This window comes from Lagenorhynchus albirostris, chromosome 9, assembly GCF_949774975.1.
Source record: "Lagenorhynchus albirostris chromosome 9, mLagAlb1.1, whole genome shotgun sequence".
NCBI classification, from domain to species: Eukaryota; Metazoa; Chordata; class Mammalia; order Artiodactyla; family Delphinidae; genus Lagenorhynchus; species Lagenorhynchus albirostris.
Window position 1 is genome coordinate 8,763,628 of NC_083103.1, and position 23,276 is coordinate 8,786,903.

Consider the following 23,276-nt stretch of genomic DNA (forward strand, 5'->3'; position numbering starts at 1 on the left):
GCTTCCCTGGTGGCACAGTGATTAAGAATCCACCTGCCAATGCAGGAGACACGGGTTCGAGCCCTGGTCCGGGAAGATCCCACATGCCGCGGAGCAACTAAGCCCGTGCGCCACAGCTACTGAGCCCGCATGCCACAACTAGTGAAGCCTGCATGCCTAGAGCCCGTGCTCTGCAACAAGAGAAGCCACGGCCATGAGAAGCCCACACAAGGAAGAGTAGCCTCCACTCGCCACAACTAGAGGAAGCCTGCGCACAGCAACAAAGACCCAACGCAGCCAAAAATAAATAAATAAAATGAATAAATTTATTTTTAAAAAAAAAAAGTGGGGGCTTAGACCGCGGTCTCATGAGGAAAGGGCTGGAAGCACATACATCAGATCGCTCACAGGCCTGGCTGTCAGGTGAGACTGGGCGTTTTGTTTTGTTTGACTTGTTTGTGTTTCCTGTACTTTATGCGAGAAACAGTTGATTATACAATTAAAATAATATTCAGAGGAAAAAACAGAACCATAGGGCCTGCAAGCTGTCTTTAAAGGGAAGCAGTTGTCAGAAGAGGAGCCCATCCACTGAGCATGGGGATGGAAGGGGGTGTGGGTATTCCTCTGGGTCTGAGACTCAGACAGGGGAGCCCTGGCTGCCCCAGGGGCCCAGGGGGTGACAGCCCGGAGCCCTCAGGGACAGACACAGGTGACATTTTCGGCCTGGACGGGCCCTACTATTTCCTGTGTCCTACCAAGAGGCGCCAGGCAGGGGAAGTCAGTGCAGTACACGGGCAGTACCACTTACTCTCACTGGCTCTTCTCAGCTCCAAGTCTTCAGACCGTCAGCTCAGAGAGGACCCTGGGCCCTCAGGACTCAAGCCAGCCCCCCCCCCCCTCCCCAGACTCCACCTGCCCGGACCACCTAGGCTTCTTTCCCCCCCCACCCCCACTAGGCTCAGCCACGCCACCACACCAGCCTTTGCTGAGGCAGCCCTTTGAGGAAAGCTGGGCTTAGTGGGTCCACAGCCCTGGCCCTGCCAGTGTCATTAATCCCCCAAAGAAAGTCAAACATTAGCCTGGGAAAGAGCTTATGCCTTATATAAGCTCCCCTGGGGAAGGTACAAATACAGCTTGTTGGAGCCGGGCTGCCAAAACACAGAGCTGCCGGACCCTGGGTCAGAGCAAGGGTTTCAGCCCCATCGGCCACCGACCCCGCCAGAGGGAGGAGCCAGGCCCAGCCACCAGGTGAGGAGGGACCCCTGGGAAGCCCCCAAGGCCGGGCCTTGCTTCCGCACTGCAACTGACCAAGCCCCTTACGCCCTCTGGGATCTGCTTGGCCCCTTTCTGCTGCCCTGCTATGGTGCACCCAGACCCAGGGGATCCCCAAAACCAGGAGGCGCGGGGCTTGGGGAGACCTTCCCAGCAGGCAACCTGAGCTCCGCCAGTCCTTTGTGTCTGCTGGAGGCAACCAGGGACCCCTCCCACTCACTCCTGACATCCATCCTGTGGGGACAACGTCCAAGACGGGGCCCCTTGGTCCCAGCGGCCTGGCCTGCACTGCCCCATGCCTGCAGCGCGTGTGACCAGCCTGGCTGAACACATACTCACACCCACAAGTCCCCACACGCACACAGCGACACACCCGTGCTCACACAGCTGTGCCCTTCCACTCCAGCCTAAATGTGCACATCCCAGCAGACACTGCCGTGAACACACACCACACCTGCGACCCCACGTCTGCAGGCGCAGTTGGGTACATCCTCATCCACACGCAAATCTGTGGGTACACACAGCTGAGCCCCACATCCTCACACACTTCTACATACACAGGCTTACACATACACCGGGGCACACCCTCCCCCTTGTGCTTCCACACCCATCCCCCTGCCCGCCCTCACCCCCGTGCACACTTCCCTCTCCCCGGCCTGGTGCCCCACCCACCCGTAGCTCTGGCTCATCTTGTCCGGTGCCATGACCTTCGCCGAGCTCGTTGACCGCGTGGCCAGCAAAGGGCCCTTCCAGTTCCTGCACACAGTCCTGCTCGGCCTCCCGATCCTGAGCATGGCCAACCACAACCTGCTGCAGATCTTCACGGCGGCCACCCCCGCCCACCACTGTCGCCCGCCACCCAACGCCTCCGCGGGGCCCTGGGTGCTCCCCATGGGCCTGAATGAGAAGCCTGAGCCGTGCCTCCGTTTTGTACATCCACCCAACGCCAGCCTGCCCAATGACACCCAGGGGGCCACCGAGCCCTGCCTGGATGGCTGGACCTACGACGTCAGCACCAGGGACTCCATTGTGACTGAGGTATGCCCAGAGGCCAGCCCTCTCCCTCCGATTACAGCAGGAACCCCACACTCGTGGACAGGGGAGCATGAGACCCAGGGACAGGGCACTGGGCAGGCAGAGAGGAAGGACCTGGGTGCAGAGACACGCCAACCTAAAGGTTCCGTCTCTTCACTTTCAGAGTGCAAACAGTCCTTTCTATGCCAGGCGCAGTGCCAAACTCTGGGGATACAAAAATGCACTGTCCCTGTTCCCACGGGGTCCACCGCCTAGCAGGGGTAACAGCAATTAACGAGAGGACCACACAAAGAAATGTCAAATTACAACTTCAAAGTACTTAAGGTTGTGACCTTAGACTACCACCTACCCCTGGGCTGGGGGCAGGGGCCAGGGGAAGCTTCCTTAAAGAAGTGACCTTGGGCAGAGATAAGGGAGTCCAGCAAGATTTAGCCAGGCAATGGGGAAAAGGAGGGAAATTCCATCTTGTGCAAAGGTCTCAAGGTGGGACAGTGTGTGGAGGAGGGGATGGACAGAGGTGAGGGTTGGAACATGCCCAAGCAGACCCAGAAAACATCTCATCCTCTCCTGCCGTCACTTATGTGTTCATCTCCCATTCATTCACATCCTCATTTATTCACTGATTCTTTTTTTTTTTTTTTTTTTTTTTTTTGCGGTACGCGGGCCTCTCACTGTTGTGGCCTCTCCCGTTGCAGAGCACAGACTCCAGACGCACAGGCTCAGCGGCCATGGCTCACGGGCCCAGCCGCTCCGCAGCATGTGGGATCCTCCCGGACCGGGGCACGAACCAGCGTCCCCTGCATCGGCAGGCGGACTCTCAACCACTGCGCCACGGGGGAAGCCCCTATTCACTGATTCTTTTACCCACCATCTCCAGGAGTTACAGAGTTAAATCAGGCTCTCGAATGACCTGGAGACCATGGTCAGATGAAGAGAGCGAAACGGGAATTGGCATTTATTGAGGATCCACAAATGGTCAGGCACGTCTTGGCCTCTGGCAGACATTGTCTCCCACACTTTGATTCCCACAATGATATTCTGTTGAAGGTGATTTTATCTCCTTTTTCATTCAAAAAAAAACTAAGACTGAGAGGAGGGAAGTGAAGGTCCAGTGGCAGTACAAAAGAGTGGGGGGACCACGGGATTCTAGGGAGGCTTCCTGGAGGGGGTGACATCTGAGCAGTGAGCAGAGGCCAGTGTTTTCATTCTCCCTTCGGGGACCATGAGCCCCTCGAGGGCAGGATCTTGCTTTTGCCACATTAGAAGAGATGCATTTCAAAGTCTTTACCTGGTGCCAGTCCTGTGCTGGGCACACTATGAGCGTGGGCTCCTGGAATCCCTGGAGATGGCATCTCAGTGAGGGAAGTATTGTTAGTACCTTCAGATGAGGAAACCGAGGCTCAGCCTGTTTCAATGACTTTCCCAGGATCACATATGATTCGGACCTGGCAGAGAGACGATTTGAATCCAGGACTATCTATGTTCAGAATCTACGATTGCTATTCATTTGTCTAGTGAATATTTATTTCTGTATAAAGCACTGACTGCGCGCAAGGCACTGTCCTAAGCGCTTTATACATATTAACCCTTTTAACCTTCCTGACACCATTATAAGATAGTATGATAGGGCTTCCCTGGTGGCGCAGTGGTTGGGAGTCTGCCTGCCGATGCAGGGGACACGGGTTCGTGCCCCGGTCCCAGAGGATCCCACATGCCGCGGAGCGGCTGGGCCCGTGAGCCATGGACACTGAGTCTGCGCGTCCGGAGCCTGTGCGCCGCAACGGGAGAGGCCGCAACAGTGAGAGGCCCGCGTACAGCAAAAAAAAAAAAAAAGATAGTATGATAAGCCCATTGTTGCGATGGGGAAACTGAAGCACACAGAGAATGAGGAGATTGTTCAAGCTCTCGCCACTAGTAAGAGGCAGATTCGGGATCTGAACACAGGCACCTGCCCCAGAGCCGCGCTCCTAACCATCACATCTGCTGCCTCTCATAGCCCCGGATACTTCATCCCTGTCCTATGCACTTTTTCTCCCCAGCACCCAGCCCAGTGCCTGAAATACATCCAGCATCCAACATTTATTGACAGCTACACTCATAGTACTGAGGACACAGACTCAAGGAACTCATGAGCCCTGCCTGTCCTCCAGGTGTTCACCTGTAGTGAGGAAAGTCACCAGCAGCGTGGTGGGGTATGCAGGCTTCCCAGGGCAGGGGCTTTCAGCTGCTTTGCTATATCCCCAGCAGCTGGAACAGTGCCTGGCACAGAGGAGGCGCTCTGTGAAATAAATATTTGTGTAATGAATGGATACGAGCTTTATAAACTCAGGGTGCTCGGGGAGCCCAGAGGAGGGGCATGGAATCTGCCTGGAGGGGGAACCCAGGGGGGCTCACTGGAGTCAGCAAAGCCTGAGCTGAGGGTGAAGGAGGGGTCAGGGTTAGGGCGGGGGCTGATGCAGGCAAGTGCAGCCCAGGCGAAAGGAACAGAGTGCCTGGAGTCACATGCACAGTCACAGGAGCATAAAGAGAGCAAAGCAGTAAGGACTGCAAGAGACTCGGGAAGGCTGGAGAGGCGGGCAGCGGGCTGCGGAGGCCAGGGACACAGGGAGGAAGCGGGCCAGCAGGAGGGCCTGCCGTGGATGCCGGGGCGAAGGGCTCTGTCTCGAAGGCGACAGGGAGCCGTTGCATGGGGTTATGCAGGAGTGTGGCGTGCTCAGATCGCCTTCTAAGGATCTGCACTCTGTGATCTCGGGTGGCCTCGGCCTACAGCAGCAGCTTGAAGCAGGATCTCGATCCCCAGCCAGAGATTGAAGTCAGGCCGCAGCAGTGATAGCGCTGAATCCTAGTCACTAGACCGGTGGCCAGTGACAAGGCCCTGGCCCTTCGGCTCTGTAGAAATGAATTCCCACACAGACAGAAAGTGGTGAAACAAGTAAAGTATTTATTAGGAGGTAAAAGGGTACATGTGGATAGACACATGGCCCAACTCAGAGAGAGAGTTACACCCTTGTGGTAGTTTTTTTTTTTTTTTTTACGGTACGCGGGCCTCTCACTGTTGTGGCCTCTCCCATTGCGGAGCACAGGCTCTGGACATGCAGGCTCAGCGGCCATGGCTCACGGGCCCAGCCGCTCCGCAGCATGTGGGATCCTCCCGGACCAGGGCACGAACCCGCGTCCCCTGCATCGGCAGGCGGACTCTCAACCGCTGCGCCACCAGGGAAGCCCCCTTGTGGTAGTTTGAATCACTTATATGGGGCATTTCTTCCGGGTTTCCTTTGGCCACTCATCTCACTTTGCCTGGTTCTGAGTCCATATTTTGTTTATCTCAGGGTCCTCCCACGTGTGCGCGCGCATCTCTTAGCCAAGATGGATTCTAGCAAAGAGGCCTGTGGGTAGGTTGAGGTCACTTACTATGGAGCGGCGCCCCCTCCGTTGTTGACCTTCAAGGAGCCTTTCTGAGTACGTATAGTTGGGAAGGTCTCCTTGGCTTCAAGAATGAGGCATATGCAATCTTTTATCTCTTATCTGGACAGGGCTCAGCTCTCCTCCCTCCTCCTACTCTGGCGTATCTGTCCACAGGGGACGAACTCCGGCTGCTCAGCCTGGGGCCCATCTATCTCCTGCCCCAACTGCAGGGCGGAGAGTAGCTTGCAGAGCATTTTGGTCCAGCAGCTGCGAGACCAGTTAGCAGGTTGCCACAGGGACCCAGGACCAAGATGACAGATGGCAGGGGCAGTCGAAGTAAATACCAGAGAGGTTTGGGGGTCAGAATCTCTGGGACTCGGGAACCAAATGGATGTTGGGGTGAGGAACAGGGCAGGGGTGGGGGGCGTGGAAATGCCCCAATATCTGTAACTAAGTTTCCAGGTGTGTGGGCAACTTGCTGTACGTCTGGTCCCTGGAAGACAGAGAGAAGGGGTAAAGCCACCGTCCGTGTCCTCCAGAACCTAGACGAGGAAACAAAAATCCTACAGGGAGCAACGAAATAATAACCATCGCTACCCTTACCGTGTGCTAACCCCTTGCCAGACGGCTCTAATCAGTTTGCTCGTATGAACGCATTTAATCCTCACAACAACTCTCTGAGGTTAGTACCTATATTATGTCCTTTTTGCAGATGAGGAAACCAAGGTACAGGTTACTGGCCCAAGGCACCACATCTTATAAATGCTGGAGCTGGGAGCCAAACCCAGGCAGCAGGGCTCCAGAGCCACCTGCCCCCACTTCCCCACCCTGTGCTCCTGGGGACTGCATCCCCCGACCACTGCACCCTGGGCTAGGTTCTGGGAAGCGCTCAGTTAATGCTGAATGAAGGCCATATGCCCTCAGAGCCCGGCAGGAGGGACTCAGACAGTGCTGACTGCTGGGAAGTGTCTTCCCCTCCAAGGTGCACCTTGAGCTCCAGGGAGCCTGGCCAAGAGCAGAGCTTGCAGGTTTTTTTTTTAGCTGCCTTGGGTCTTCGTTGCTGCGCATGGGCTTTCTCTGGTTGCCGCGAGCAGGGGCTACTCTTCGTTGTGGTGTGCAGACTTCTCATTGCGGTGGCTTCTCTTGTTGCGGAGCACAGGCTCTAGGTGCGTGGGCTTCAGTACTTGTGGCACATGGGCTCAGTAGTTGTGGCACGCAGGCTCAGTAGTTGTGGTGCACGGACTTAGTTGCTCCGTGGCCTGTGGGATCTTCCCGAACCAAGGCTCGAACCCGTGTCCCCTGCATTGGCAGGCGGACTCTTAACCACTGCGCCACCAGGGAGGCCCAGCTTGCAGGTCTTGTACCCCGTCAAGCATCAGCTCACATCTGTACCCGCTGAGCACCCAGTCACCATTCCAGCTGTTAGGACCACGTGAATCTGCATCCCAAATACGCAGGGTTTCACCAGGCCTCGGGGTCTGCCCCCTTCTCCAGGTCGGGTCCTGGTCAGGCCCAGGCTCCCTGAGGACTCTCAGCCATGAGAACCCCTGATCAGGGTCCTCACCCAGTCAGGGAAATGTCAGTGGCCAGACCCAGCCAGGTGCTCTTAGCAGCACAGCAAGGTCAAACCCCCTCCGTTTGTGGTTCAAGCCGTGGCAAATCCATGCTCCATCACTTGGGGTGGGGTGGGGTTCCGGTCCCTCACGGGGTGGAGGTAAGATGGTGGCTGGCTCACCTAGGGGTGTGTCTCTGGCGTGGACGCAGGGACCTGGGTGTGCCAACCTGGAGGGAAGGGTGGTAATAAGGGAGACAGCACCTGGCAACCAACTCAGTCCAGGTGACCCTGGTTAGTAGGCAAGGAGCCATCTGCCAGGTGGACAGCGTGGCACCATGAGCCAGGGCCAAGCAGCAGAGTTCACATTCTGACTCTGCTGTTTACTAGGGATGTTACAACCCCAGAAGTCTCAGTTTCCTCATCTGTAAAATGGGGTAAGAGAACAAGTGTGACCATTAAAAGAGATAATGCAAGGCCAGCATTAGCACAGGGCCTGGCACCTATAAGGTGTTCAGCTAATGTTTGCTGCCACCGTTGCTGTTGTGGTGGTCATGATGAATAGAGATGTCCTGAGAAGTAGGGGGTTAGTCCCCCCAGAAGAGTAGGGGAACTCCCGGTAAAAGGAGAATCAGCTGTCACAGCTCTTCCCAGCTCACCCTGGTGGCAGGGCTTTGTCTCACTCCACCCCCCAACCCAGCACAGGGCAGCACGCAGGGCCCAGCTCCAGCCCCCGACAGCCGGGGACCTGGCGAGTCACCTCCCTCCCCACCTCAGTCCCCTCATCTGTAGAATGGGATAATAAGGACCTTCCCTGCAGAGGAGGCGAGGTTGGGAGGGCTGAGCTGGGTCCAGCCAGGAGCACGGGGGATTTCCCTCCCCCTTCTGATCCCATAAGCTTTGCTGGCAGAGGTGACCACACATTCCTTTCTCTGGGTTCAGCAGAGACAAGGTAGGAATTTTTCAGAAGGAGCTTTACCAGGACGTTAAGAGGAAACAAAGGCCTTTCTTTTAAGTCTGGAAAGTGTGAGGAGTGAGGATTGTGGACTCTGGATTCCCTGGAGAGGAGCCCACAGCTTCCACACCACAGAATACAGCCCTGTGGGGGCCCAGCTCAGTCTGGGGGCTCCGGAAACCCAACCCTGCAGCCCTCAAAGGCCCGGGCCTGGCCTTGGATGAGCAGGCCCTCCCTCTGAGGCCCCTGTGAGTACTCTCTGGGCCTTGGGCCTTCCCGTCCTGTCTCCAGGGCCACAGAAATCTTGTCTCCCCACATAGGTCCCTGGAGGCCCCAAGTCAGCCGCTGGAGAAGCAGAGATCCCACTCAGTGGTCCTCCCAAAAGTGGGTCTCCACCCTGGAAGTTTCCCCTGCCGAGTGTCTGGTCTTCCTCCACGCTCACCCCCAAATCCCCAGGCCGCGCACCTCCCAGACCATCTGTCCACCTCTTGTCTCCAGCTGAGCTCCTGCATCACCCCTACTTGCTCACCCTGGCCCCTGCCCTGGGCGCCCGTCCTATCATCTCCCCTTTCCTAGCCTCCAATCTGACTCTTGCGTAATGACCAGGGGGCCCCAGCTCAGCCACGTGTCTGGGCCAGCCTGACCCCGCGCGCCGTGGCAGCCCTCACCTAGGAAGCTGTAATCCCAGGCAAGAGGAGCCCGGGGCCATCCCCTGGGCTCAGGGTCAAGGTGAACGTCTACCGTGTGCAGGGCCCTGGGCGGGTGCTTTGCATTCCTTCTTTCACGACCCTGCGAATCTTCTTTTATGGCCCCTGTGAACGTTGCCCCTTTTTACAGAGGAATACACTGGGGTCAGATCCAGAAGATGGCTCTCTCCGCCATGATGGTGAAATCAAGCTTTTGTAGGAAGAGGGATGGGGGTCCTGACTCCAGAATCCACGCCCCTTCTACTGCATCGCACGTCCCTGTGAGCACAGGCCTTACAATGACATGTGACAATGATAATAAAACACTATCACACAGAGTGCCGACTGTTTGCCAGGTATAGTGCTGGGTGCTCTTCGTTCCTTATTTCATTTACAATCTTGAGAAGCAGGTATTAGTATTACCCCCATTCTACAGGTAAAGAGACTGAGCCCCAGAGAGGTAAACTGGCCCAGGAACTCACAGCTACTGAGTGGCAGAGCTGGAGACGCATGCCTTTTTGAGTCTTCCCAGGTACCTGGCTCTCTGGCCGTTGCGCCCCAGCCTTGGTTCCATCAGAGGTCCAAGAGTAGACAGAGGCAGAGCAATTCTCCCCAAGTTCTAAACTGGAGCTAAAAGGCCCCAAATCTAGGGAAGTTTGTTCCCCTTGTCCTTGCTCTGGAGGGAGTATGGACCATGTGTGGGGTCCCCTGGCAGAGTCAGCCTACACACACACACACACACACACACACACACACACACACACACACACGGAGCAGGGTCCCCATCCTTGATCACACGTGGCTCGCCCTGACCGTTTACGTCACGCCTTCTTCTTTGCCGTCTGAGGGGCCTCCTGGCCTATGATTTTGCTCCGCTCCAGCTCCTGAGCCTGTCCCTCACCCTTTGGGCCTGACATCAGATCAGCCCCCTTGACTCTGGCCTTGGCTGCCTCCTTGACCATGACTCCAGCCCATCCTGTGCTTATGTCTTATAGTGACACATGGCTACAGCTCCCATGGACTGAGCCTTCCCTCCGGCAGCTCAGGACTCAGAGCGCTAGTTGGGCGTCCAGAAGACCTGAGTTTGAGTCTCTGCCTTGAAATGAACCAAAGCTGTGCTTGGGCAAGTTATTTACCCTCTGAGTCTCGGGTTCTTGGTCTGTAAAATGGAGATAATAATAGTACCTGGGCTTCCCTGGTGGCGCAGTGGTTGAGAGTCCGCCTGCCGATGCAGGGGACACGGGTTCGTGCCCCGGTCCGGGAAGATCCCACATGCCGCGGAGCGGCTGGGCCCGTGAGCCATGGCCGCTGGGCCTGCGCGTCCGGAGCCTGTGCTCCACAACAGGAGAGGCCACAACAGTGAGAGACCCGTGCACCGCAAAAAAATAAAAATAAAAATAAATAAAATAAAATAATAGTACCCACTTCATAGGATTATTATGGCATCATTTGCAAAGCTTGCTCCGGAGCAGAGTAAGCCCTCTCTTTCTCCCCCACCACCTTCCTGGTATATCATCACTCAGGAAGACACCGCAGTGGGCTTCCTGTTCTTGCCTTCCTGAATCCAGCTCCCTAAGGAGTAAACATTCCAAGAAAGGAAAAAGAAGGCCAAGAACATTGGAGGGGATATTGGGAGCAAGAACTCTATGTGGAGCCGCCAAAAGCCGATAGACAAGAGGTCAGCCCAGGCCATGCCATGGGCTAGATAGAAGCTGAGTGACCGGTTCCCTCCAGTCAGCTGGTTACCTCTTCCTCTCTGGGCCTCATCGGTAAGCTATGTATAGCAACCCCATTAATGATTCATTGGACAAACATTTAACATTTACTGTGCACCACCTACTCTGCTAGCTGCTGGGGTTAAAGCGTCAAATGAGATGTCTCCGCCCTCGGTGTGGTTACGGAATGCAGGAGAGATAGACAAGCACATAGGCAGGTAGCGTGCTAGGTAATCTGTGTCCTCTTCGAGGTAAGAACGGGATGCTGAGTGTGGAAGGAGAAATGAGGAATTGCACTGGGAGTCTGGATGTGCTTCTCAGCCACTTACCCATTTCACGAATATTTACCGACTACCTGCTTGTACCAGGCAGCCAGAAAAGATGCTTCTGGCACCAGGGTAAGTGATCTTGACGTGTCTTTTGAAGGACTGACAACCTTGCTAGAGTAGGGGAAGATATCAAGTACAAAAGCAAAGAGGAACACAATAGCCTGAAGCTTCTGTAGGATCACTAGTGAAAACCTGATTACAACCACGGACCCCACGTGGCCAGGCCTACGCATGGAGTCAGGGTCAAAGGAAACATAAATCACTCTCTCAACACCTTGAAGAATGGAGACTTCAGCTACAGGTTTTCTTAACACAGAAAGCATGCCAAAATCCCTCAAAATATCTTCCCTTCCCCCCCAATATTCCAGGATGCCTTTAAAAATCTCTCCAGGGCTTCCCTGGTGGCGCAGTGGTTGAGAGTCCGCCTGCCGATGCAGGGGACGCGGGTTCGTGACCGGTCCAGGGAGGTCCCACATGCTGCGGAGCGGCTGGGCCCGTGAGCCATGGCCGCTGAGCCTGCACATCCGGAGCCTGTGCTCCGCAACGGGAGAGGCCACAACAGTGAGAGGCCCGTGTACCGCAAAAAAAAAAAAAAAAAAAAAAAAAAATCTCTCCAGTTCTCTCTATATCTGGTCCCATGCTCTTGTGTTCCCAGTACCCTTCCGAGGTCATTCGGGGACCGAGACACACAGCAGCTCCGCCATCTTCAACACGTGGCTTCCAGAGTTGCTCTAGTTACCACCATTCCTAACCAACAGGAAGGGAGAAAGCACGCAAGTCCAGGCCAGGGATTCCCTCTTACTCAAATGAAGCGGAAGCAGCATCCACTTCTTCCACTCACACGTCACTGTCAAGAATTACACGGCCCCGTCTCGCTCCCGGATGGCCTGTCCCTTTACACCGCATGCTACACAGTACAGAATGTCTCTCTAGACACCCGCTGGCCTACTCCTTTCACACCACCTCCCTTCCTCCTCTACTCCTTTCCCTCCCCCATCCCCACACATGTACCATGCAGGCTCCCTTTCCAGCCAGAAGAGCCCTGGGTTTGCTGGCCACTCTGGGCCACTGTGAGCAAGCTGGAGGACCTGGAGACTTCACCCTCGCCCAATCCCCCTCGCTTCCCGGGAGGAAAGCAGAAAGAGCTCCCTGGGATGTGTGGTCCTTTGCCCGCACTGTTTTGCTTCCAAAACATTCTCATCAGGCATTTCCAGTGAATGAGCTTCTTCACTTCATTACACAAGTAATTCAGGACAACTGGACAAAGGGTGCGTGCTGGAGATTAGCGGGAGATTAGACCAGACAGGTGGGCAGGGGCCAGAGCCTGAGGGCTTTATAAATCTGTGTTAACAGAGCTTTCTCTTTACCCAGAGGGCAAGAGGAAGCCAGGGGGTGCCTTAGGCAAGGCAGCAAGCTGACGTGAGAGGTGCTTCAGAAAAGCCCCTCAGGTTACCAGGGAAAGAATGGACAGGAAGGACTGAGGTCGAAGGTTGGGAGACCTGTCAGAAGACTGTTGCCGATAATACTCTCTGGGCTCAATTTCCTCAACTGTAAAATGAGGATGACAGCAGCTCTACATCGTAAGGTTGCTATGATGACTGAAAAAATTAAGGCATGGAAAGTGCTGACTTAGAACAGTGCCTGGTGCAGAGTAAGCCCTCAATATATATTGGCTGTTATTCTTTTTTTAAAATTTATTTTATGGACGTATAGCAGATTTACAATGTTGTGTTAATTTCGGCTATACAGCAAAGTGACTCAGTTACCCATATATACACTCTTCATATTTTTTTCCATTATGGTTTATCACAGTATATTGAATATAGTTCCCTGTGATATACGGTAGGACCTTGTTTTTTTATCCATGCTATATACACCAGCTTGCATCTGCTAATCCCAAACTCTCAATCCATCCCTCCCCTGCTCCCCTCCTGCTTGACAACCACAAGTCTGTTCTCTATGTCTGTGAGTCTGTTTCTGTTTCGTAGATAAGTTCATTTGTGTCATATTTTAGATCCCACATATAAGTGATATCATATGATATTTTGTCTTTCTCTTTCTGACTTACTTCACTTAGTATGATAATCTCTAGGTCCATCCATGTTGCTGCAAATGGCATTGTTTCATTCTTTTTTATGGCTGAGTAGTATTCCACTGTATATATGTACCACATTTTCTTTATCCATTCATCCATCAATGGACATTTAGGTTGTTTCCATGTCTTGGCTATTGTAAACAGTGCTGCTATGAACATAGGGGTGCATGTATCTTTTTTAATTATAGTTTTGTCCAGATATATGCCCAGGAATGGGATTGTTGGATCATATGGGAACTCTATTTTTAGTTTTTTGAGGACCCTTCATACTGTTTTCTATAGTGACTGCACGAATTCACATTCCCACCAACAGTGTAGGAGGGTTCCCATTTCTCCACACCCTTTCCAGCATTTGTTATTTGTAGACTTTTTAATGATGGCCATTCTGACCGATGTGGGGTGATACCTCATTGTAGTTTTGGTTTGCATTTCTCTAATAATTTGCGACATTGAGCATCTTTTCATATGCCTGTTGGCCATCCATATTTCTTCTTTGGAGAAACGTCTCTTTAGGTCTCTGCCCATTTTTCGATTGGGTTGTTTGTTTTTTGGTTTTGAGTTACATGAGCTGTTTGTAAATTTTGGAAATTAAGCCCTTATCGGTCTCATCATTTGCAAATATTTTCTCCCAGTCCATAGGTTATCTTTTCATTTTGTTTATGGTTTCCTTTGCTGTGCAAAAGCCTGTAAGTTTCATTAGGTCCCATTGCTTTCATTTCTACTGTATATTGGCTGTTATTCTTAATCCAAGTATAAGAGGATGAGGCCTGCACTAAGATAGCAGTAATGGAGATAGAAGAATCCAGATTCGAGAAATATTAAAGGACTTCCCTGGCGGTCCAGTGGTTAAGACTCCACGCTTCCACTGCAGGGGCCATGGGTTCGATCCCTGGTTGGGGAAGTAAGATCCCACATGCCGCTAGCGGCGGCCAGAGAAAAAAGAAGTATTTAAAAAGTTAGAAACTGGAGGATGAAGCGATTGTAACATGGGAGAGGAAGGAGTCCAAAAAGGGCTGCCAGTCACTGTGCTTCAGACCTTACAGGGAGAGGGTGGCAAGTCTCGCTGACTCTGAGATGCCCAAAAGACACCCTCCAGGTGGAGATTTCAAGTAGGCTGCTGAGTCGATGGGTCTCAAGGCCAGAAGAAAGGTTGGGCTAAAGAGAGGGGTTTGGAGTTTTCACCATAAAATAGTCATTGAAGCCACAGGAGCAGGTGGCATTTCCTGGGGAAAGTGAATAAAAAGAGAAAGATCCACGAAGAGGCCTGGGGAACTTTTAAGGGATAGAGAGAAAGAAGGCCGCAGAGGGAGGGAAAGGAGGAAGACCGGAGGAGGCAGAGGTCAGCAGGGTCACGGGCTGCCGAAGGGAAGTCAGGTCAGGAAGCAGAAGGTTCCATTGGGTTTGGGGAGCAGAGTTTCAGTGGAGGGTGGGGGCAGCCTCGGGAAATGAGTGGGACACGAGGACGGGGTGACAGCCAGGATGGCTCCTTGTTCAAGAGATCTGGCTTTGAAGGGAAGAGAGAAATGAAGCAAATGTGGAAGGGAAAGAGGTTTTAAGTGGAGAGACTGGAACATAAGCAAATGACGATGCAGAGCAGTCAGGAGACAGACCGAAGGTGTGGGATGGAGGGAGGTAGCAGCAGGAGTGGCCCCTGGAGGAGCGAGGGGGCAAGCAGAGGGACCAGCCTTGCACAAGTGAAGTTGGGGAGCAGACACACAGGTAACCGCAGGACGCAGGTGAGCCTGGAGGAGCTTGAAGACAGACCTGGCTGTGGCAGCCGAGCAGACTTCACGAGCCATATGGCAGGCCACATGTGCCGAAGGGATGTTGTCATTGCAGAACCACAGGGCCAGCCTGACCGGGAGCAGGGGCCAGGCTCAGGGAAGCCAAGCACCGGCGCTGGGGGAGGGAGCGCACACATGGGGGCGCAGGCTGAGCACAGCTGAGAGGCTGGGCTGGGCTGAGCCGGGTGGCCGGGTGGCTCTCCCTCTCTCCTGCGCAGTGGGACCTGGTGTGCAGCTCCAACAAACTGAAGGAGATGGCTCAGTCTATCTTCATGGCGGGCATACTGATTGGGGGGCTCGTGCTGGGAGACCTGTCTGACAGGTGAGACGCGGGGGCCTCGCCAGGGGAGGCACAACCCATGGAGACCCCCCCGCCCCTCTCCATTACACCCATGCACCCCCAAAGAGGCCAAGAGCTGGGGTAGGGGGGAGAGATGGTCCTTGCTGTGTGGCCAGCCCCTTTCGGGGCCACAGCCTTCTCCCTGCCCCAAAACCCCTACAGCTTGAGTCTTCCAGCCTCCCCAGACCCGGGGAAACGGCCTCAGGGTTTTCAGACCCAGTAGTGGCTGCATGGCCGTGGAGGTGGGTGGATGAACGGCTTGGAGAGGAGACGTCCTTTGACCCCTGCTCAGGTAGCTAAGCTGGGGGTGGAGGAGATCACTCATTAACTCAAACGTCTAACTTGTCAACAAAAAAAAGCAATTACCAGCAAGGCTCTGTCTGGGGAGGGAGTTACACGCCCTGCCTGGCCCTTTGGGAGGTGGAGGGTCCAGCCCTTTGCCCCGCAGAGTCACTGCCCTTGGCCGGCTCACAGCAGCTAACGACCCTCTTCTTGTTTGAGCTGCAGATTTGGCCGCAAGCCCATCCTGACCTGCAGCTACCTGCTGCTGGCAGCCAGCGGCTCAGGCGCAGCCTTCAGCCCCACCCTCCCCATCTACACAGTCTTCCGCTTCCTGTGCGGCTGCGGCATCTCAGGCATCACCCTGAGCACCACGATCTTGAGTGAGCCACCGGGGGAGGGGATGGGGACCAGGAGTTTGGGGAGCACCAGCCTGAAGCCAAGAGCGTGGCTCAGCCCCAGGCACCGGGCGACCTTGGTCAGGCAAGGCGCTGCCCCTCTCAGGACCCCAGAGGCTCCCCCTGAACGTAACAACAAGCAGAGCAGCAGCAGCTCCCCCGGGCCTGGCATCTGCCGGTACATGAGCTCGTTCAGCCCATACGCACAAGTAGGTCAAACAAGGGACGTCACCCGCCACTGGAGAGGCAGTCAAGACTGCAGGCTTGGGAGTCAGTCAAACCTACGTTTGAGTCCTACCTTCTTGACCCTCAGTCACCGCATCTCTAAAATGGGGGCGATGAAACCTTAGGATCAGGGTCAGCTCAAGTAGCCAACGGAGGGGCAAGAGCTGGTGCCCCTTCTCAGGAGGTGCCCACCGCCCAGGAGGGTCTTAATCTGGTCCTTGGGTTCCTCCTGCAGGTGTCGAGTGGGTGTCCACCCGGATGCGGGCCATCAAGTCGATTTCACTCGGTTACTTCTACACCAGTGGCCAGTTCATTCTGCCTGGCCTGGCCTACGCCATCCCCCAGTGGCGCTGGCTCCAGTTAACCGTGTCCATTCCCTTCTTCGCCTTCTTCCTGTTGTCCTGGTATGTGACCCTCTTTTCTTCAGCCTCCTCCTTAGAGCCGCCGGGATCAAACAGGAGGAGCCCATGCCTGACCAGGCTGGCTGACTCTGTCTGTCCCGAGACACCCCATCCCAGAGTCGGGAAGGGCGTTCCAGGGAGGAGGAACCACACACCGAGGCATGCGGGGAGGGAGCGCTCGGCTGGGGGGGCGGTGAGGGGGTTAGGGTCTGGCTGTGAAGAGCACAGAAAGCCAGAGGGGCCTCGGTTTCACGTGGAGGGACAGAGAACGCCCCTGAAGGTGCCCGGGGTGCTGAGGGGCCTGACCAAACTTCCGTTCGTGACATAATCACACAGAAGGACACACCCAAGTGGGTGGGGACGAGAGACAAAGGGGAGTGACCGCGTGGGCAAGAGGAGCCTGGGAGATGAGTCTGAGGGGCATTTTGAAGGCGAAATCCTCAGAGTGTGGGGACTTCTGGATTTGAGGTATAAAGAAAAGGAAAGCTCCAACCTGAGAACCTGGGAGAATCAAGGGGTCTGGGGCAGAGACCCCGAGTAAGGACATGTGGAAGACAGGAAACCCATCTGTAGGTGGTAGTTAATAGCTGGGCCCAAAGAACAGGAAGTAATGAACAAGCCCAGGAGCAGAAATGAAGTCCTGGAGGATCCTTTATCCGGCACTTACTACGTGCAAGGCCCTGTTCTGGGCACCAACCCGCATCATACCAGCACTCAGGGCATCTCTGTGTGAAGGGGACATTAGTATTCCCATTTTACAGATGAGGAAACCGAGGATGAGAGAGGTGAAGCAATCCTCCAAGGTTTCACAAAAAGACGCAGGACTGGAATGGGGCCTCCATTTGAAAATGAGAATAAGCTCCCAAGGGGACGGGCAATCTTGCAGTGAGAGAGATGGTCCGAGAGTCCAGAGTGGAGTTCGGCATGTCCACAGCCTAGGATGGGAGCCGAGAGGTGGGAGGCAAAATAAGGGCAGATGGTCAGCAGGTCCCTTCACTGGGTGACTTGGGGCAAGCCTCACCCACTCTGAGCCTCAAGATTTTTCTAGGCAAGATGGAGATACCGATGCCTGTCTCCCAGAGTTACACGTGCCTGGTTCACAGGAAGGCTCACTGATTGGAAGCCACTGTTGTCATTATTCTCAGGGAGAGGGGGATGGAATCCAGGCCCTGGCTATGGGATTTGGGAGGAAGTCACCCATCATCTTGGTAGGCGCAGGCTGAGAAGACTGTCAGGGCAGAAATAAGACCACAAGGCCAGAGGGCAGGTAGCAATGGGCCCAGGAAGCTGCCACTACCAGCAGGACCAAAGGTCTGGGGCCAGGTGACCCGTGTCCACTCCCCTGAGGGTCTCACTGGAGCCAGGTCCTGGGTGCCTGTGGGGTCCACAGTCGGAACAGACCCCACCTGGGACCAGACTTTTCCAAGCATCCCTCCTTTCTCCCCACGCCTCTGCCTCCTCCATTTCCCTTCAACTTGTGACCCTCAGGGTTTGCTCAGGGGTGAACCAATCCCAAAAGCACAGCCCAAGGGTGGGGGAGAGTGAGGTTGGCCACACGCTTGCCAACCCCAAGGCCCCATGTTGCGCTTGCAAACCGTCCCCCGACCCAGCAGAGTTGGCCTTTTGCAGGGAGAATCAAAGCGTCCTCGGACCCCTTCCCTAGACCACAGCCCTAAACTTAGCCCCCTTCCTAAGCGGCCCTGGGACTGCAGCCCTGCCCCCGCTTCACCCAGGACCTGGAATTGGGCCCAAGGACGGCTGGGGACATGGACGTGTAGGACCCTCCAGCTGTCCAGCCTCGAGCATGCCAACCCTTCCCCAGGCCCCACCTGCCTTGGCCTAGGGCCCGAGGCTCCTAGCTAAGAACAACACCCAAGGATAACACGCTGCCCGGGGGTCGGGGGCAGGGGAACGGCTCTTCTGGAAAGGGAAGAAGAGATCTCTGGAATTTGCGCCGGCTGCAGGCAGCCCAGGTGCAGAGCTTGACCAAGTGTAAATTCCATGAAACCTGCAGTAAGGCGGCTCGGGTTTCTGGTCCTCCTAGCCTGCGGCCCTGGCTCTTGATCGTTTTCCACCCTCTCAGAAGAAGGTGGGGGTGGGGGTTTGGGAGCCACTGTGACTCGGTTCTGGCCCCCAGGTGGCTGCCAGAGTCCATACGCTGGATGATCCTGTCTGGAAGGTCCTCCAAGGCCCTGAAGACATTCCGGCAGGTGGCGGCCTTCAATGGCAAGAAGGAGGAAGGAGAAGCACTCAGCCTGGAGGTAGAGACCCAGAGGGACTGTGGTCTTGGGCACGAACCTGGGCTCTGCACTTGGACTGTCCTCTCCTCTTGCCTCTGTTTCCCCTGCTCACAAACTACATCTGATGCCCTAAGCAAGCTCTTCCAAAGGCACCAGGCCTGCACCTCCCTCTCTTCTCCCTCTGCCCACCAGCTGGTCACTAACGGACCCCTCCCCTTCCTCTGCCCCAAGGAGATCAAACTCAACCTGCAGAAGGAGATCACCTTGGCCAAGGCCAAACACAGCATAGCTGACCTGTTCCGGACACCCATCCTGCGCCGTGTGACCTTCTGTCTTTCCCTGGCCTGGTAACCCACCACCCCTCCCTGCCCACACCCTAGCACCCCTGCCAAGCAGGGGTCATGTACAAGGCCTCTGGCAGGCTCACCTAAGGGCAAGGCCTAAAATACCTGCAAGAAGAGTCAAGGGATCCCCTCCTCAGGGTTGCCCCAGTCCAGCCCCAACCCCAGAAATCTCTGGCATCCCTGCCCCACACCCAGGTCCAGCCATAAGGGTCTGCTTCCTCCTGGGGTCACACCCACCTCACCCACAGGGCAAATTTTCCAAACACCTTCACCAGCTCACATCCCTACCATGTGAGCTGTGCCTCTCTGTCCCTGCCCCCCACTGGTTCCGCTCTGCCCTCTGGGACCCCACAGAACAAGCCTGGCTCTCAGGGCTTCAAGATTTAACGACAGAAATTGTGATTCTTCTAAGTCTTCTCTTTTGCCCGACATCCCACATCTCCTTCAAAGCCCCTTCCGTGACCTGGTTCTGACGCCCTTCTCATCCTGGCCACCCCCATGTGAAAAGGATTCAGTATATCCAGCAACTCTTCAAAAGGGATTCCACAATTCTGAGAGGGGGAGGGGAGGCATCTGACCCATGTGTGCAGCCCTGGGGACTTTCACCTCCCCCATCTGAATGTTAAACCATTACCCAACAAAGAGAGATTGTTTACTGCCTCCTTTGGTCTCCAAGAGTCCCTCCAGGACCGATATTCTCTGGAGTCAATTATATGACACTTTGTCACCATACCCTAGACCATGTCCATGTCAGACATAACCAATCAATCCCAGCACTCTCTCACTGAGCCCAGACACAATCTCAGAGGCCTCAAAACACCACTGAAGCAGCCCCTATCGATCTGTTGCAGTTGGGACAAGAAATGAAACTATTCATCATCCTGGTGACCCAATGAGCAGTATGGGGAGAGGCCCCCGCCTGGCTGTGGGTCCTAATCACTCACTCTCTGACCCTCAGGTTTTCCACCGGTTTCGCCTACTATAGTTTGGCTATGGGTGTGGAGGAATTTGGCGTCAACCTCTATGTTCTCCAGCTCATCTTTGGTGGGGTCGATGTCCCAGCCAAGTTCATCACTATGGTCTCCATAAGCTATCTGGGCCGGCACACCACGGAGGCCGTCGTTCTGCTCCTGGCAGGAGGATGCATCCTGTCTCTCATCTTTGTGCCTTCGGGTGAGAAGCTGGGTCGACCCCCAGAACCCTCCAAAAGAGGCTGACCCGTGAGACCAATGTGTCTGTGGGCCTCACAGGCTGGGAAGTGGGGTTCCAGGGACGCCAGATCTGCTGAGTGTGCCTCTAATTCACTGTGTTACCTTGAGCAGCTCCCTGTACTCCCTGGGGCTCAGGTTTCTCTTCTAGAAAATAACACAGGTGGGCTAGATGACATCAAAGCTCCTTTTCAGATCTGACTCAGGGCAAAGTATGGTGGTGTCTACACAGTGAGAGGAAGTGCTCGGGATTTGGGTGTTGCCCGGGTGACATCGCTGCAGAAGACAAGCTTGGATGGGGAAACCTCAGAGCCCAGTGCTCAAGGAACACCCCACAACCTACTCCACCATGACCTTGGAAAAGCCACTTTTACTTTATATAGATGTTTGTGTGTTGATACACCTATATCCTTCCAAAGGGACTGGAGATATTTTTGGACAAAAACAGATACAACAAATTATGAGAATAGGAAATCAGAGCCAGGGAAAAACCCAAATGCAGCAGGCCACAAGCCTGCAAAGCACTGGGAATAGCAGAGGGGCTACTACTCAGATTTAAGTTTCGATGTGAGCTGCCCGGCAGCCAAAGCAAAGAGGGAGACAAGGTCTCTGAGGAGTGAGAACACTCAGGGGCTCCTGAGCCCTCAAGGTCTACTGCCTTTTCTTTCCTGTGCAGACTTGTTGACCCTGAGGACAGTACTGGCTGTGTTTGGGAAGGGATGCTTGTCCAGCTCCTTCAGCTGCCTATTCCTCTACACGAGCGAGCTATACCCCACTGTCATCAGGTAGGTGCTGGGCCTGGAAGCGGCCCAGCCAAAGGATACAGGGGCAGGTGGGATTGTGGCCCCTGTCCAGGGGTCCCAGAGCTGTTTTTTGAGAACCCGCACAGAGGCTGCCAATCTCTGCTCTGAACTCTCCCAGGCAAACAGGTATGGGCATAAATAACCTGTGGACCCGCGTGGGAAGCATGACGGCCCCACTGGTGAAAATCACCGGGGAGCTGAAGCCCTTCATCCCCAATGTCATCTTTGGGACCATCGCCCTCCTGGGAGGCAGTGCAGCCCTCTTCCTGCCTGAGACGCTCAATCAGCCCTTGCCAGAGACTGTTGAAGACTTAGAAAACTGGTCAGTCCCCTGTTTCTGGCCCCACCAGTCCTCCTCCTTGGGGAAGCCCAGGGCTTTTCCTGAGCTCTCTTTCCCTAGGTCCCTGCAGGCAAAGGAGCCAAAGCAGGAGCCAGAAGCGGAAAACGCATCCCAGAGGATCCCTCTGCAGCCTTGTGAACTGGGCCTGGGCCCCAGCTGAAGGCAACAGACCTTCCTTTCCCTGCCCTCCAGAGACTAATCCCAGCCGGGTCCCTGCCTGTCTCTGGGCTCCGCAGGCACCTTGGGGAGGGCCCTGGGTGCAACTGTGCTCCTAGGACACAGTCCTCTGAGAGCTTGGTGGAGGTATCTTCACCACCCCCGGGGCTCCCCAACCCAGCCCTGGCCAGTTCAAAAGTTTGGCCACAGGCCTTTGCACACCCCACCTTGCCCTCACCCTCCCTGCAGCCCAGGCCCTGCCATTCTTCTGTCCAGCCCTTCCCCACTGACCACTTCCCCCATTGTTCCCACTCCCTTCCCCTTCTTGCTCCCACCCCTTTCTTCAATGGGAGGTTTCAATAAACAGCAGTGAAGAACTCAAGCCATGCTGCTCAGGAACAGGGGTGGGAAAGGGGGCAGGGCCTGATATGGACGTGTGAGCATGTGCATCTGCCCATCCACACTGGCATGTACATACAGGTATGGGCACACAGGTACATGCAAGGTGGGCTGATGTGAACACGTGTGTCCAGTGCGAGCACACTGACGTGTGTATACGCCAAGCCTGTATTGGTCGACTTGGACTGCTATAACAACACGCCACAGATAGAATCACTTAAACAATTTCTTCCTCACAGTTCGGGAGGCTGAGAAGTCCAAGATCAAGGTGCTGGCAGACTCAGTTCCTGGTGGGGGCCCCATTCCTGGCTTGCAGATGGTCAGATACCTTCTCACTGTGTCTCACATGGCGGGAGAGAGATGAATCGAGCTTTCTGGTTTCTCTTCTTTTTTTTTTTTTTTTTGCAGTAAGTGGGCCTCTCACTGTTGTGGTCTCTCCCGTTGCAGAGCACAGGCTCCGGACGCTCAGGCTCAGCGGCCACGGCTCACGGGCCCAGCCACTCCATAGCATGTGGGATCTTCCCAGACCGGGGCACGAACCCGTGTCCCCTGCATCGGCAGGCGGACTCTCAACCACTGCGCCACCAGGGAAGCCCTCTCTTCTTTTAAGGGTACTAATCCCATCATGAGGGCCCCACCCTCATGACCTCATCTAACTCTAATTACCTCCCAAAGGCCCCACCTCCTAGTACCATCACATTGGGTGTTACAATGCAGTCTATAGCAAGTCCTGTCCTTGGAAATACCACATGTGTATCTATATGTCCCATCATGTGTGTGAGCACTTGACTAGATAAGCCCAGAGTGGCTGCAGACGGAAGCCAGGGCTCCTCCAATCCCAACCTCCTTCTCCCTGCTCACCCTGAGTCTCTGATCCATGTCCCAACCCTGCGCCCACCAGGCAGCTTTGTCTCCTATTTAACTGAGAAAACTGCAACCATAACTGAACACTGTCGACGTCTGCCACCATGTTTCCCAAGTTTCCCCCAATCACAACAGAAAGTCCAGTCCTCCCATTGGGGCTCTGCATCCAGCCTCTCCCACCAGCAGCCATCTGCCTTCTCCTTGGGTCTCTGCCCTTTCCCTCTCTCCTGGCTCCTTCCCATCACCAGTTAAATAAACCCAAGTCTCTCCTACCTTAACTCAAACCAACCAACCAACCTTCCTTGGAGGCCACGTCTCCCTCCAGGGCCACGCTGTCTCTTTCTCCACTTCACAGCCAAACTTCACAAAGCTCCCATCTGCCTCCTCTGCCTCTACTCTCTAACCTCATCCAAACTGCGCTCTGGCTCCCACCCTTCTCTGAAATTGTTTTCACCAACAACACTCATCAGCC

At 54.9% G+C, this 23,276-nt stretch overlaps 1 protein-coding gene across 1 annotated transcript; it reads left to right on the forward strand.

Annotated features, from left to right (window-relative positions):
- Positions 1-1,953: 1,953 nt before the first annotated feature.
- Positions 1,954-21,652, forward strand: SLC22A8 (solute carrier family 22 member 8). The gene is made up of 10 exons (XM_060158869.1): positions 1,954-2,289; positions 15,026-15,129; positions 15,655-15,809; positions 16,285-16,453; positions 18,588-18,711; positions 18,922-19,037; positions 19,993-20,207; positions 20,919-21,027; positions 21,164-21,367; positions 21,446-21,652. The coding sequence occupies exons 1-10, from the start codon at positions 1,954-1,956 to the stop codon at positions 21,543-21,545; spliced, it is 1,632 nt and encodes a 543-aa protein (XP_060014852.1). The 3' UTR covers positions 21,546-21,652.
- Positions 21,653-23,276: the final 1,624 nt, after the last annotated feature.

Excerpts from the sequence above, each read along its gene's own strand:
- SLC22A8 (XM_060158869.1), top strand. The coding sequence starts at position 1,954 with ATGACCTTCGCCGAGCTCGTTGACCGCGTGGCCAGCAAAGGGCCCTTC. Across the intron at positions 15,810-16,284 it reads CCTGAGCACCACGATCTTGA|GTGTCGAGTGGGTGTCCACC; the intron begins GTGAGCCACCGG and ends TTCCTCCTGCAG. Across the intron at positions 18,712-18,921 it reads GAGAAGCACTCAGCCTGGAG|GAGATCAAACTCAACCTGCA; the intron begins GTAGAGACCCAG and ends CTCTGCCCCAAG.